A 15,756-nucleotide genomic window follows, 5' to 3' on the forward strand; every position below is an offset into this window, starting at 1 on the left:
TCTCCTCGTGTACAGTCTGTGTTATTTGTTTATTTCTTTTAAAATCAGTACTACATCTTTAAACTCATATGCAATACATTTTATGTCCCAATACGGTACCATGTGTTGCTTTTTGAAGCTCGTTTATATTTAATTTTATGTGCAATATATTTTGATGAAATATATTTCGTATAGTTTGTTATTTACCTTAGTTTATGTTACAGCGGGTGAAGATACAGTATAACTATTTTATACAAACATTTCCTCGTCTTTAATCATCACTTTATTTTAATAGTGCTTCTTTTCTTTAGGCGCTATTAGGTAAAAATAAATACATACATAAATAAAATTCTCTACGTTCTTGTTTTCCGGTCGGAGCCATTTGGTATAGGACCCGGAAGTGTGGCTAATCACAACTTCCGAACATGTGTACGTGAGGTTGATTGTCAACGCTAGCTGTCTCGTTGAACGATCTCGGTTTAATAATAGTCCATTGACAAAGCTGACATTGGGCTATTTAATTAAACCAATAGACTGGTGGATGCATTTTCCTGTTAAGAGAGAAAAATGGCGGAGTTTGTTCAGCAGCAGATCGAGGACAGAATTCCGGAGTTGGAGCAACTGGAAAGAGTGGGACTCTTCACCAAGAAAGAAGTCAAGTAAGAAAACACTTACAAAAATGTGCTCCACTTATGAACGCACGGTGCTAGTTAGTTAAACAATAAACATCACACGTAATTTACTTATAGTGGGACTCACTAAAGTAATCTTTGTAGACAAATTTTAGTGATAAGCGCCAATGATCGATATCAGCATTAGCTTCAAATGGTTAAATGTTCATCAGCTATGAATCATACGCCGCACTGTGAGACAAGGCAAGTGTCATTTGGCCACTTCATGAGGTATTGCTTTCTTTTACGATAAAACAAATCGAATTTATGGATGCTCATTCTAAGGAAGTCTCTGTAACTCTATAATACTGCATGTGAGTTATACTCAAGTGATGAGCAACTTTGTGTTTTGCAGAGCTATCATCAAAAGGGTGACATCACTGGAATACAAGCTCCACAGGGTGGTCATCAATAAAGAGGACTTTATAGGATACATACAGGTTGAATAATCAAAACTCTAAACCACTCACGTTACTCTCATAGATAAGAAAGACCTATTATTCACAAACAATCTTATTAATTTACAGTATGAAATCAACATCCTTGAGTTGATCAAGAAGAGAAGAACGGTTGGTGGATGTGATATTTATGACATCTTGTTTTATTGTTTTTGTCAATGCTATTTTGCAAACTGCTTCTAATGTACATGTTAACTTTTGCAGCACATAAGATACCATTTCAAGAAGGAAGAAATTGAGTTTCCCATCATACATAGAATCAACAGTGTCTTCAAGAGGGCCACAAAAAAATGGAAGGTATTTTAGAAATTGCATCCTTGCACTGATAAAATATTCAGGATGTGTTGCTGCCCCCCAAAAACAAAAATATCATAACATTGCAATAACATGGCACTGATAATTGATTGCTTGAGCAAGTCAATGTTTACAATGTCATCTCTCATGGATGAATAAAAATGTCACATTTTCTGAAAAACATTTTTTTTTTCAACAAGTATTGAAGTATTGTAATATTAAACAAAAAGCCAATATTTTTGTGGAGGAGTACTTTATTAGTTTTATGAGAGGGTAAAACATCTAAAAGGATACAACCTGTGATCATGAGAATAGTTGTATTTAGTTGTACAAGGAAAAATTATTTTGCAATTGACTGGCAACCAGTTCAGGGTGTCCCCCACCTACTACCTATGTCAGCTGGGATAGGCAGCAGCAAGCCTGCGACCCTTGTGAGTATAAGCGGCTATAGAAAATGGATGGATGGAATCAATTTGAGGGCAATATTTTTACAAGAATGAAGTTGTAAAATAATGCAAAATAAAACTTGTATTGTTACTAAAATGCAGTCAAACATGAAAAATCACGAATACTGTAGTTACATTAGTGTGAGAAATCTGAAAATTAAAATTAGGATTTTGCAGAAGGTTGTACTGTACAGTAATTTTTAACAATAAGTTGTAATGACAATATCCGATACAGTGGTTCAAGAATAATGTGTCATTTTTGAGAATTAGGTCAAGCTCATATAACCAATGGGGCACTTTTTTTTTTTTTCTTGTGAATTATTCATGTTAGTACCAGGAGATAGTGTTTGGCATGTACCCTCTCTCTCATTAAAAACAGTCTTCCTCAATGAACCCACACAGGCAGAAAATAGACAATGTAATTGTCTGCTGCAGCAGAGGACAACTTACATATGATACACAACGAGAGCTGATTCCTGCAGTTGCCCGTTAAGGCAGACGACGCGGGAGGGAAAATTAAATCGGTTTTGACAGATTTTGACGGTTATAAATACCCGTGACTTTTAAAATCGTGAAATATTGCAAATCCAGTTATCTGCCTATGCCCTGTACACAGTGATCATTGGTCAAGTTATTCAAGTCTGTGTCCTCGAAAGGTATCTTAAGTCCCATCAGCTATGGATTGCACGGTTCCTCCAAAAACCAGGTTAATTAGTCCAAGACAGTCAGATAAATTCTGCATCACTGTAGTGACGCAACGTAAACGATAACTTTCATGAGAATGATACACAGCCCCGACAGTCAGAAAAGAAAGACATGGGATGCACTTGCTTTATGAAAAGTGAGGAGAGCTTGTTTTTTTTCTTGGAGTTTGTCTTGCCGCAGAGCAAGAGGGCAATTAGCTATTGCTTCTTGGTTAGCTTGTTTGTCAGCCATAAGTTGCACTACATTCACATGCTCTTTTCATACTTGTCAAATAAAGGATTTCGACCATATATCGAATGCACAGTTGTCTGCCATCTGAGGATATGAGCAGTAAATATTGCATCACATTTAAGTGCTTCAAACAACAGCACATCTTGGATGAACTTTTCAGGAAAAAACAAACCAGAAAAAAAACAAAAAAACATTGGTTCAGCTTAGACAGGTTGTCATGGACGAAAGTAGATAGGTACACAAATGCGCAAAGTGAAGCATGCAGCGTTACGCATCAGTGATATCTGTCATGCGTACCTACGTGCCAGTTATGTGCACCCCTTCTTAGCACATAAGGTCTTCCTTTAAAAAAAAGTCATAGGTCTTTTCAAAATAAATTGTACTGTTTCAACTGGCTAGTCTCATAAAATGTAATTTATATGATGATAACAGTATTAGCGGTGCAAAACCAATACCTTTGCCTTGCAGGATGACATACAGCTTTGGCTCTCCCACGTTGCCTTCTGTAGGAAATGGGTACGTACAAATGATTGTCAATTCATCTAAATAGCAAAAGTGGAAATTAAGTGATGATATCTTTCCTCAGGCCACACAGGGGCAGCTCAGCAAGGTGTTCTCAGCAATGCTCGCCATTCATCCTGATAAACCGGGTACCCTTTGGCTTTTAACCATCATTTTTGCTAAACAAAAATGGGGCCTATGACAACACTAATTTGACTTGTGTTCTGCTTCTCACTTCTAGCACTGTGGATCATGGCAGCCAAGAGTGAGTTGGAAGAGAGGAATTCCTCAGAAACTGCCCGACACTTGTTTCTCCGGGCTCTACGCTTCCACCCAGACAACAAAAAGATTTACCAGGAGGTAGGGAGCATGGAAAATTTTGACTCTTAAGAAGCATCCAAGCTAATTCCATTATATGTTGTAGTACTTCCGCATGGAGCTGCTACACTGTGAGAAGCTGAGAAACCAGAAGGAAAACCTGGAGGAAGCTAAGATAGACACCGTGAGTTGGTCATGATCCAAAACTATACGTTTCAGCAAATTTACTCAAGATTGAGAAAATGTTTTTTGTACTAGCAGACAGTCACACAGTTTACATAAAGTTTGCAACAATTAACAGGACTGGGTAACATTTTATTGCATTGAGTAGTATGAGTAAATAGTGTGTGATAATCTTCATGGCGTACAACTACAAGTCAAGAGTTTTGAGAGTTCAAGAGGTGAACTGCATTGATGGACAAAGATGGATCCCCGTTGGTGGCCAATTTTATATGATTCAATAAATATTAATACGATTAATGTTTAATTTAAAAATAATGCTGGTACTAAATGTGACTTAAAAAGTATATTTAAAAAAGTCACTGATGCTGTTTTATTCTCATCTGATGACAGCGTATGATCTTATTTAGTGGCAGTAGGAAAACGTCATTAAGAAAATCCTACTAATACTGAAGAGTTTTATTTGGGGATAATTGGCACTTTGAATTAGGGCTGGACTAATTAATCGGCTGGTCGATAAAATCAGCCAATCATGGCCTTTCAAACAACGGCCAAATGGCCAATATTTGCTGATTATTTTAACTTTTTACTCTGATGTACTCCAAACATTGTAACTTTAAATATAATGAAATTTGTTGGTCATTCTGCAGAGCTGATATTTAAAATAAAACAAATGTATACTTTTTTTTTTTTAATCCCAGTAGTGAATAGGTTTAGCAATGCAATGAAGTTGTGCAAAGAATTGACCAGAATGTCACTACACACACCCTGCTTAAAGTGACATTGAAGAAATCCTAAAAGACATTGTGCAACATAAATTAAGCATACATATGTTAATACACCCATTCAACTATTCGTCAATAATAATGATTATTGCTCTTATAACATGATTGTGCCACGCAATGCATTTTGTGAACCGAAATGGAATGTTTTTTTTTTTTTTTTTTTTTAAACAATATATGTACTGCCATAAGCCTGTAATAGGTACCTGGCAACTCTGCATATAATTGACGCCTATTGAAATGCATTGGGAGGAAATGGAACACTGTAACACCATTTTATTCATTGTTATCATTTAAACTAATGGGATGATTAATCGATAATCTATACTTTTTTCAGCCATAGTCCGGCATCGATCTAAAAAAAAAACAAAAAAAAAAACATATCGCCTGACCCAAACTTAAAGGTTATTTTTGAGCACGGTTCTAAGAGGGAATCCCCCACCCCTATTTTTGTGCTTCCACTCACAACAGGATTGCATTTTGTTCAATTGAGTGGTCCAGGTGCAAGGTCCCATTGATGGTGAAAAACATTTACAATTGATGCGTCTTGGTCGAGTTTTTAATTTGTCAAAACGTGGCATTTGGGTGAGTCTGTATTCTATGTAGAAGATCTGAAAATGAACGACATTTTTCTAAGTGTTTTTAAATGTATTAAACGATCAAAAAGTGAACAAATCCACATTGGAATGAGGCTTGAACATAAAATGCAAATTAAGTGAAATGGATGATTCATGATAAAGTAAACAAAAACCCTCTTCCGTTATTTTTTTATTGATTATTAGGGTGAATATAAGTTCTCTGACGAGATCCTGAGTGGGAAACTGGCAATGGTTGTGTATAACATCGCCACAGACAAAAACAAAGGTGGGTGTGTTTCTTATTTTATATTCTGTAATTGACTTTAATATATACAGTAGTCCCTATTAGTTACCAATTGCCTCTTTTTGTCCTACAGACGCAGAGTTTGTCATCTCACTCCTCAACATCGCATCCATTTTTAAATTCACCAAAGATTTCCAAGAATTCATCCTGCAGGAGTGAGTCACCTCTAAAACAAAATTTGCCCATAACACCCGAAATGAAACACACCCAGACTTTCCTGTTGCCTCGTTCTCCAGCCTGCAAACCAAATACCTCGATGACAGCGTGACGTGGGACTTCTTAGCCAAGAGGGAGCTGGAGGCGCCCGGGATGGGAGAGGAGCTGCGGACCGCCAAGGACCGTGCTTTAGAGGTTGACCGAAGAGAGGCGCAATGCGCTCAGGTCTACGAGAAAGGACTTGAACGCATCAACACTGGTAAGAACCCTGACATTAACAAAACATTAAAACTATTTTGTTTAAAATGACTACACCAATATCTACACATATTATTAATATTTTGTTGAAATTCTAATGGCCAGGTGTCTCAATACTTTTCCCTATGGTTGTTGCAAGCTGTTACGTAAGTTTTAACGAACTACTAAAATATCATAATTCCTCATGAAGTGATCAGGGATTTTTATTGTTGTAACATCTGTAGTGTGTATTTGTACATTGTCATTTTTAAATATGGTGAACTAGTGCTGTCAGGCAATCAAACTTTTTAACTAGTCAAATCACAAAATCGCAAAATCTTTCCATGATTAATCTGATTTTTTTCAGCAACCTTTTTCTTTGAAGCTTGTGATATGCTTGAGTAAAATCTTTTTTTTTTTTTATGTTTCATGAGGCATCCATCCATCTAACCCTCCCTCCCCATCTGCCAAGCTTATGCTCGCTAGGGTTCGGGTTAGGCTGTGGTGCTAGAGCTTATCTCAGCTGTCCTTGGAGAGCAGTTGGAAGACACCCTGAGCTGGTGGCCAGCGAGTTGCAGGGCACACAAAGACAACAACCATTCACACTCACAATACCACCTAAGGACAATTTAGAGTGTCTAATATACCTACATACATGTTTTTGGAATGTGGGAGGGCACCGGAGCGCCCGGAGAAAAGTCACGTGGGCACGGGGAGAACATACAAATTCCACATAGGAAGGCCGGGTCCGGAACTAAACCCAGGCCCTCTGAGCTGTGAGGCGGATGTGTTAACCAGTCTTCCACTCTAGTGCTCCCAGCAACAAGCTTTCAAGATTCAAGATATTAGTCTGTCAAACCAATACAACCTAGTCCTTATGAGTCTTATAAGAAATATATAAGTAGTCTTGTCAAACCAATGCAACCTATTCCTTATAAGTCTTATAAGAAAAAGGTTCTGGTCGTTTGATAGTTTACAAACGAATACAAGCATTTCAGACAACATTTTTAAGAAAAGACTACTTTAAGGAAATACAGCAACTTGATTTGGCAGTTTTTAAAGAAACACGGTCATTTGATTTTGACAGTTTAACATACCTGTTTTGTTGACTTATCTCCTGCAGAACCCATGTGGACAGCCTATGTTGCCTTTTGTCTGGAGAGGGTGAAAAGGAAGACAAATGTCCAAGAGCTGAAGGACAAGGTAATGTCACCCAAAGTCAACTGGGAAAAGCTCTCGAGGACCTTTAACAAAATCAGCACAATAGAAAAGACATGAAAATGCTTGTTATGCTTTTCAGAGACAAGAGAGGCTGCTGGGAGTTCTGCGGCGCGCCCACGACTCATCGCTGCTCAAAGAGGATTATTATAAGAACTGGGTAATTCAGTCAAACAAATATTTTGAGTATCCTGGCATGAGGGGTTCTACTCTGTAGCGCGTATGTATTATCACATGATGTCCTACTGTAGCTGCAGGTCCTCCTCTCGTCAGGAGATGTTGAGGGCACAGCGGACATTGCCGTCGCAGCCACGCAGCGATACAGCCAATCGGTGTCAATGTGGAGCATGGCCTTGCAGACGCTGATTCAGTTGGAGAAAGATAACGTTGAAAGGCTGTTCCAGGAAGCCCTGACGCACATTCATCCCAAGGTTCCCACAACTCAGAACACACACACTAACACACACCCACTCTGTACACGGATCCCCCTGTTCCAATGAAAGAAAGCAACATAAAATAACACAAAAACAATAAAGAAAATGTGTACAAAGTATAATTCAAAGGTATATTGTGGTATTTCAAAATTTTCACAGGGTAATAATATATGCATATAAGAGGAATTATTATCTTTGCCACATTGACAATTTAATGTTATATTAAATAAGAAGGTTTTAATTTTTTTTTTTTTTTTGGTGGCTACTTTTCTAACCAGGAAGTGAAACGTCGAGTTCACTGAAACCCTGTGTGGCCTCCACGCCCCCTTCATGATGTGGTTTTAAAGCTGAAGGATGGCAAACGAAACAATTTAAAAAAAAAATAGCATAACATAGGAGTAAGTAACCTTATGTGTTCAACCAGTGTTTGACAGCGTTAAGAAATTCAAAAGTAGACATAAACAGTATTTCAATTTGGGAAATGGAAGAAGTTGGAAGCAAAAGAAAAATGCCCCATCAAGCTACAATCTTTATACAGCATTTATGTGCTATTCATCCTATGCAAATGGTTAATTTCTATACAATGAAGCTAACATTAGTGCATTATTGCCACTACTACTGTACTTACAGTTATGGCCTCGCCATCTGGTGCAACTTTTGGAATTGTGCAAGCTTTCATTTTATTTTTACCCAACGTTCGCTCGATACTGGCAAAGGTTCACCGTGCACTCCTCTGAAATGACCATCATATACACCTGCGGTTCAGCCACATTCCCCTCAAAATTCTTGGAGCCAAACACACATTTTTGTCATATTGACAGTTTCTTCAGTAAAACTATTTAAGAAATGGAAATGTGTTGTTTAGGGAGACCAGGTACAAAATGTATTCTCTCCAACTCTGGTGCAAAAATGAAAGTGAAAGAGGCATGCTCGTATAATATGGGCGAGAAACCCCATATCGTAGTGTCCTTATTGGGGGGGGTGCTAGTGAAGAGAGCACAGCAATGATAGGAATTCTCACACATGTGTCAAGTAAGGAAAATAACACTTTATTTTGAGTGAGTGATCATTATTGTCACCACGTTCAAAGCGCCCAAAAGTTGAATTGACATGATGCAGCCACTTTAAACAACGGTGGACATATTCATATAGTCAGGAATGAGTTTGTCATTGTTTTTCCTGGCTTTTCATAAGACTTGAGCCGTGAGCATTTGCAGCATGAGGATTACTGTACTTTATGCAACTCTACAAGGATTTAAGCCCCCAGGCATCTTGAAATGCCCCCACTGTCAAACTAAGCATAAAACAATGACAAATTCACATTGTGTATTTAAATCAATCCTGTTTGTCCCGGAATGTAGCTTGTTGCTGCACATGATGAGCTAAATATAAAATTAAGGGAATTTTCATCATAAATGTCTCTGCATGCTGGTTAAGATGCTTCTTATCTTGGGCTACAGGAGAGCTTACCAATTTGGCAGCTACAAGTCCAGTGGAGTGTAGCCAACCGGAACCCAGAGGAGACGGAAGCTATTTTCAAGGTTCAAATAAAATCACCCAGACATGGCGATCCACACTGAACAGATATTAAACGTCCCCACAATGATAATAACTTTTGCTGGACACTTTGTTCTTCCTTCCCGCTTGCTCTCAGAGAGGTCTGTTGTCCGTGGTGGCGGAAGTTGCCATGGAAATGAAAGAGAGCTATGTTGATTGGTCATACTCCACTGGAGGCTACAAGAAAGCAAGAAAGACTTTCACAAGGTAACTAAAGGGGTCTTCTCACTGATGTAAATTATAGACTATAAAGTGAATCAATCACGTGTGTGTTTCAGTCTTCAGGAAAACCGACCTCTATCCAAATCTTTCTTCATCAAAATGATACAGATCGAGAAAGAACAAGTGAGTTCATTACATTATGTTGTAACAAAGTGAGCTTTAAAAATAGTGGAACCTCCCATGTGTAATTCATTACTTTTTTTCACTTCAAAATATTTACCAGGGAATCATGTAAAATATTTTTTTTGTGCCTGCATTAGCATCAGTATCATAACATGTTTAACTGTACAGGCAATGTTTTGAATGGCATTTTAATTTTTGAATAACTGGGTTATTTGTGTTGTCCTATGACACCATGAACTTCATGTCTGATTTCACCATCACTGGTACCCTGATGTGATGAAATGACACTTGTAAAAAGTCATCATTTTGTCAGTGGTTCTCAAAATTTGTCTGCCAAGTCCAGAAAAAGTTAAATTAAAAAAAAAAAAAAATCCACCATGACCGACATTCATACATTAGTCTCGTAGAACCACTGCTCAAAAAACGAGTGATAGGTATAATTTTTAAGGTGACAATATGTAAGATTTTTTCATTAAAAATGAATAAATTAAATTATTATAAATGTAAGAAATTTGCAAATAAATATATTCTTAATGACCAACAGTATGTTTTAAATATGATCATAGGTCTTAGTTATCATTGAATGATATTACATGGGGGGTAGCACTCCTCTGGAGGTTGCCATGTCTGTCATAGCTACGGACATCTGGAGGAGGTGTGTGTATTGCTGCATTTACAGTAATGACCCTAAAGCTCCCACGGGTGCATGCGAAAAATTACACATACTCCCTTTAAGGAGTCAATTTCCTAACCCACTGTAACATTATGCATACCATAAACAATACTTATATGAGGAAAAGAAAACAAAAAGACTGTACTTAATTCACTCAATTCAAATATATTGCACATAAATCTAATCTATTTCAATAAGTTAAAAAAAAAAGAAGTTTTAACTACTTGTGACATGCACAGTTGAACATTTAATAAAGTGATACCTCTGGAGTTGAGGTTACATAAGTGTTATGTTTTTTGTTTTTTTTTTAAATAGAAGACCCCAAAGATGAACAATCTGAGAGACTACTACGAAAGGGTCCTGCAAGAGTTTGGCTCCTCTGATGAAGGTGAGTTCACACCCAATATTCCTCTCAGTCTAACCATTTATTATTTTGGGCAAGCTTTGGAAAACAATTTAAATCACCTGAGGTGATATTTTGGTTTGCCAGTTGAGGAATAGGATGGTAAAATATTGGCAGATCTATCAAAGGCTGTTTGTAAACACTGCAAAAACAAACATACAGTCCATACACCCCAGCTGTATGCAATTTGTTAAACTATTCAGCATTAGTAAAGATTTCAGCTGTAACAGCAAAATGAGCCTGCCTCTTCTTTTATATTTACATTTGCACACTAGATTGTTCATTTTCTGGCAGTCTGCTTAGTAAAAAGAAAACATTTTGCAAAATGGGAACTTTATGCTAGGCTTTCTTTCATTTAGAAATATTGCAAAAATCCTGTCTTTCTCGTTAACTCATAAACGTGAGAGATCTCATTTGGTGGGATTTCTGTCTCTCCCCATCCATATTCAACAGCCATTGTGCTACTTGGTGTGTGCGCATTGTCCGTCAGGGCGCAGTATAACACATAGGGATACTGTTCTCAGTGTAGCTCAATCAACTTGCAATTCTTTTGTTTAGTTTGACTGTAAAGTCTAATTGGAGTAGAGGCAAAAAACTGTTTGAAGCAGAGCTTTTTGCCTCTTTGTATGGCATAATTGTTAGATATTGCCAGATTTCTGCTTGTTATGAAGTTTGCTACCAGCATACTGTAGCTAGTGCTAGTAAGAAGCTCATAGTAGGTGGAGGCACTCCTAAATGAGGGTGCCTTTAAAATTTAGAGATGATCTGAGCATTCTCTTCACACCTGACCTTTGTGTTTGTCAAGATCTGTGGCTAGAGTACATCCAGGCGGAAATGGGGCCCCTCGGCCAGCCAGAAAACTGCAGCAAGATCCACTGGAGGGCCATGAAGTTCCTGGAGGACCAAAGCGTGGAGAGGTTCATCTCCAAATACACGCTCCTGCAAACTGGACACTCAGTCTGATTTGAAGAAATGCAGGTTGAGACCTGTTCATTTATTAGCAGACGTTGCTCAGCCTTAGGGAACGTCTTAAGACGTTTGCTGCTTTTCACAGCATTCCTTTAGACACATGTGTCAGTTGACCATGTTTTATCAAGTCTGCTGTACAGATTCCAAAGGTTTTCCCGTTGTAGTTACACTTCATGTACTTACTGGCAATCAGTGCCTGTTCAAAAGACACACTATGATACTGTTCAAATAAAAATTGTTTTGGATACCACCTTTAACCCCTGTAAGGTCAATACATGTCATCGTCATACTAATGCATTCATTAATACCAATTCAAATTTGACGTTAATTTCGGAATGGACATTGTAAAGCACTCGTACCATGCAATCAGAAGGGGAACTGTTCTGGGCTATAAGAACATCTAATGTACATGGACATGCAATGGTAAAAGCAAGTAAAACCCCAAAGAAACGGAGACAATTTGAAAAAGTTTTTAAATGGAAATATTCAAGCATGATATATTGCACTGGAAGCACTGCAAAAAGGGGTATATCATACAGAGAAGATACCAGAGAGACTAATTTGGTCTTAAAATATTTATTAATACAGTACATGTTTTTTCTGAGTATGTTCGTGTCAGCAGAGAAAACCTTGCTGCCCCTCAGGGCCTACCACTGCTGAAAACTAAAATGGCTTCCAATTAGGGAAGGGAGTCACACCCCTGACTTAAAGGGGAATTCAATTCAAAATATTTTTTTCACAATATGTAATATGCATCCCCAATACTCATAATACGGTATTCTGATTAATATTGCAGTCATTTTGCACCTTAATATAATTTTTAAAAGATTTTTTTGACAACTTGCCCTTTAATTTATTCCCTCTTTAAATTTACTAAGATACAGACTTTTGATGTTCTTAAAATTGATAGCAATTAAAAAAAAAATGCTTGGACAATATTGATTAACGCTTTAACATATGTTGCGATGGAATTTCAAGAGGATGGATTTAGCAATACTGTACAGTGGTTTCCTCAGTCAGTAGACTTAAAAATTCCAGACTTTTTCATCATTGACAGCCATCTTACAGCAGCTACGATGTAACGATCCTTAATGGCAGACAAAATGGCAACAACGTATTGCAATACCGATCCCTTTTGAATAAAGTTTAAGTATACTGACGTTAGGTGCTCTTGCACAGAAAGTGATGTTTAAAGTTAACACTGCACAATTCTCTCTTTCTCTCTCTCTCTTTTCTCTCTCTCTCTCTATGTATGTATATATACGTATATATACACATATACAACTATAAAGTAGAAGCACAATGAAAAAAATTAATGATTTTTTCCCTGACAGTACTAATACAAACTGAGCATTCTGTGTAAAATTTTGCCAGTGTACCTACTACCTAAAAGTTGTGGACTGTGACAACACATGCACAGTTTGTGCGTCATGAGCTTATGCTATAATCTATCTCAGTTAAAAAAAAAAAAAAAAAGTTCTTTTGCTTCTACAACTGCTGTGAATCACTAACATGCTGTCATTGCTTTGCTTTTTAAGAGGTTAAAGAAATTGTGCCTGTGAGTGGTATGAAATTAACTGTCTACATTTGTTGCCCCGCCAATTGTGTTCTAATATACATTGGTTTCACCTTGTAACACATTTTGAGTCTCCTCCAGTCTGCTTCACTGTCAAAGCTTCTTAACGAATATGTAGGTGAAGAGCACCAAGATGGCCGCCGACAACAGCCCAATGGCACATTGGTGGACGCTGGTGACCATCTCCAGGGTGTGTATGCGCTCTTCCATGGCACTGGTGTGGATGTAGTCATAGATGGAGGCTCCGATGCTCCACACCGCCCACACGGTGTCCACCACCGCCTTCATGGTGCGAGAGACCATCGGGGGAGTCACCTACAGCCGAGCGCCGGACGCAGACACTGCTGACTGGTCGTTGGCCACTGTGATGATGCACATAGAACAATATTGAGTAGGTATACATAGTTAATATCCTCACACAATACAGTACAGACATGCTACCTATTAGGATTGGAAATGTACTCAAAATCAAATCCACATTGCATTGTAGCAGAAAGGGATACTGAAGTGACAAAGGCTTTAATTTGGAACATAACAATCAACATCTTGTTTCATAATAGACCTTGCAGTGTAAAGTACAAGTGAGAGAAGGAAGACCTTTATGCCTCATAAATTTTTGATGACCAGTACGGAATACTTAACGAATAAACCGGATGGATGATTCTGAAACGATGAAAAATAAAATAATTAACAAAATGTCAAAATATGACTATAAAAATAAAACATTGTAAATTAGTAGATATGAAAACAATATTACGAGATGAAAAATACAAAATGTTGAAAATTATATATCAAAAATATCAACATGACTATAACTTCGAAAGAAATGTAAACAATGCAGAACAATACAAAATATTTTATGTTGGCAAAAAAATACTCCTTGAAAAAAAATCAATAGCCGGGCTGATAACTGATTTTCCAAGAAAACTTTTCACTTTGACGTTTCGTCTCGGGCGTCAATTGCTCAACCCAGTGAGCTCAGCAACAGCTGATCATCAGCTGTTGATGAACGAGTAGGCTGACTTTCGAATGTGTGTCAGCGGAATGAAATGAGCCAAACTCACCAGCACGCACTAAATGACAACGCGGTGCTAGATAAAAACATCCACCCAATTAGATCCAGAAGTCGCAAATAATATTTAGTTCCTTCTCATGCTGTTTGTTTCGCTCGATGACAGGCTGTTACGTTCAGTCAATAGATCCGGTTGCAAGTTTCAATATAAAAGCTTGAACCAGCAAAACGCTCCAGACAGAAAAAAAAAATACATAAGTCATTGTGCTAGCGAGCAGCAGACAGAATCGATCAGATAAATATATGTATTCAGCGGGAAAATCGTTGAGTAAAAAAACAAAACAAAAAAAAACAACGCTACTAAGCAGAGAATCTAGAGGGGCGCTAAACAATTAAGCACTTCCGCTATTGTCTACTCGCTCGGCAACTCTGAGCGATATCAAATAGTCTCTGCGGGTTCTAAAAGTGGAGCATGACCTCAGGAATAGAACGGAAGAAAAAAAGAGACGGAAAATCTTTAGAAACCAAGTGTACGCGAGATGATAACCAGTACACACGAAGATGGCCTATTCTAGTACCAACTCTGACCTGTGAGAGGCAGCATAGTGCTAAGGGTATCCAAACTGCCACATAATTTAAAAAAAAAAAAAAAGTCATAGAAGACACAAGCTAGCGTATAATAATTACGTTTCGGTTCAAAACTCTTGCACTTGTCATTTTCAATGGCACGACACACACAAAATTCAAGATTTCAAAACCCAAAAATGTCAGGGATCTTTTCATTTAAATTTTCACCTTTGCCCTTCCTTGCTTCCTGCTTTTATAATTACCTTCCATTTTCCAATAAAGCGGATGCCCACTTATATGCCACCGTTTCACAACACAGCAGATTGGGTGAGGTTTTTGTTGTTTGACGTATAAATCAAAGTTACAATTACAATACAGAGTGTAAATGCAAGTTCTAAAGATCATGTGAGTGTTTAAATAGGGTGTCATACTAGGCTGATGGTTTTAAAGTGTGATTTTAACATTTCTGGTCACAGTTTGGGTTGGCCTGACCTGATTTTGGGTTACACGTTCTAGGTTTTGTAGCCTGAATCAGTTTGTACTTAGTGTTCTTTCCATCCTCCCTCTCTCCCTCAGCATTATTTGAACCCAGCACTAAAAGGGGCACATGAAATGTATTCAACTTTTCTCCATATTTTTTGTTACCACGTGACTTTACTGTATTTACGCAACACTGCTGCACTCTATGTAACAGGTCCCTTCTCAAAGTTTGCCTAATGTCCAAATACAGCAATCAGTTGTCACCCAAATTTATGTTGACATCTCAATTTGATGCTCACTGAGCCTGTGAAAATAATAGAAAGATTGCCCCATGAAGATTGCAACAAGCAATTCCCCCCCAGGGGAGGTGTTAAGGGTATGCTCTCCCTTAAGGCCTGTGCAGTGGTGCCTTGATTTCCGAATTAAATGACCACTGACTGACCACTCCTGCATTGCAGTATGGCAGTGAAATATCTTTATTAAAGTTGAAACACAATTTATTTAAAAAAATAAACTAATCAAATAAACGGGTACAGTACTTTGTTGAGTCGCAGCAAAGCAACGCGACAGCAAAGCAACACGTGACCGTTCCAACACCGTCCAGCCGTTATGACAGGCGTGCAATGACACATCAGGACCACGTGGAGTCGCTGCGCGCCACCACGCCGCTGGCCAGAGGAGG

The 15,756-nt window shown here is 38.0% G+C and overlaps 1 protein-coding gene across 1 annotated transcript; it reads left to right on the forward strand.

The window, feature by feature from the left end:
- The first annotated feature begins 390 nt into the window (after nucleotides 1-390).
- utp6 (UTP6 small subunit processome component) lies at nucleotides 391-11,696 on the forward strand. Its single transcript, XM_088420314.1, has 19 exons — nucleotides 391-638; nucleotides 1,006-1,090; nucleotides 1,178-1,219; nucleotides 1,313-1,405; nucleotides 3,253-3,300; nucleotides 3,371-3,434; nucleotides 3,527-3,645; nucleotides 3,710-3,787; nucleotides 5,348-5,429; nucleotides 5,521-5,602; nucleotides 5,684-5,862; nucleotides 6,964-7,043; nucleotides 7,141-7,218; nucleotides 7,310-7,489; nucleotides 8,953-9,033; nucleotides 9,147-9,256; nucleotides 9,328-9,394; nucleotides 10,383-10,455; nucleotides 11,276-11,696. Exons 1-19 carry the CDS (start codon nucleotides 547-549, stop codon nucleotides 11,431-11,433), a joined length of 1,791 nt encoding a protein of 596 aa, XP_088276440.1. The 5' UTR covers nucleotides 391-546; the 3' UTR covers nucleotides 11,434-11,696.
- Nucleotides 11,697-15,756: the final 4,060 nt, after the last annotated feature.

Source organism: Hippichthys cyanospilos, chromosome 7 (assembly GCF_059441005.1).
Source record: "Hippichthys cyanospilos isolate Australia breed blue-spotted pipefish chromosome 7, RoL_Hcya_1.0, whole genome shotgun sequence".
NCBI lineage: Eukaryota > Metazoa > Chordata > Actinopteri > Syngnathiformes > Syngnathidae > Hippichthys > Hippichthys cyanospilos.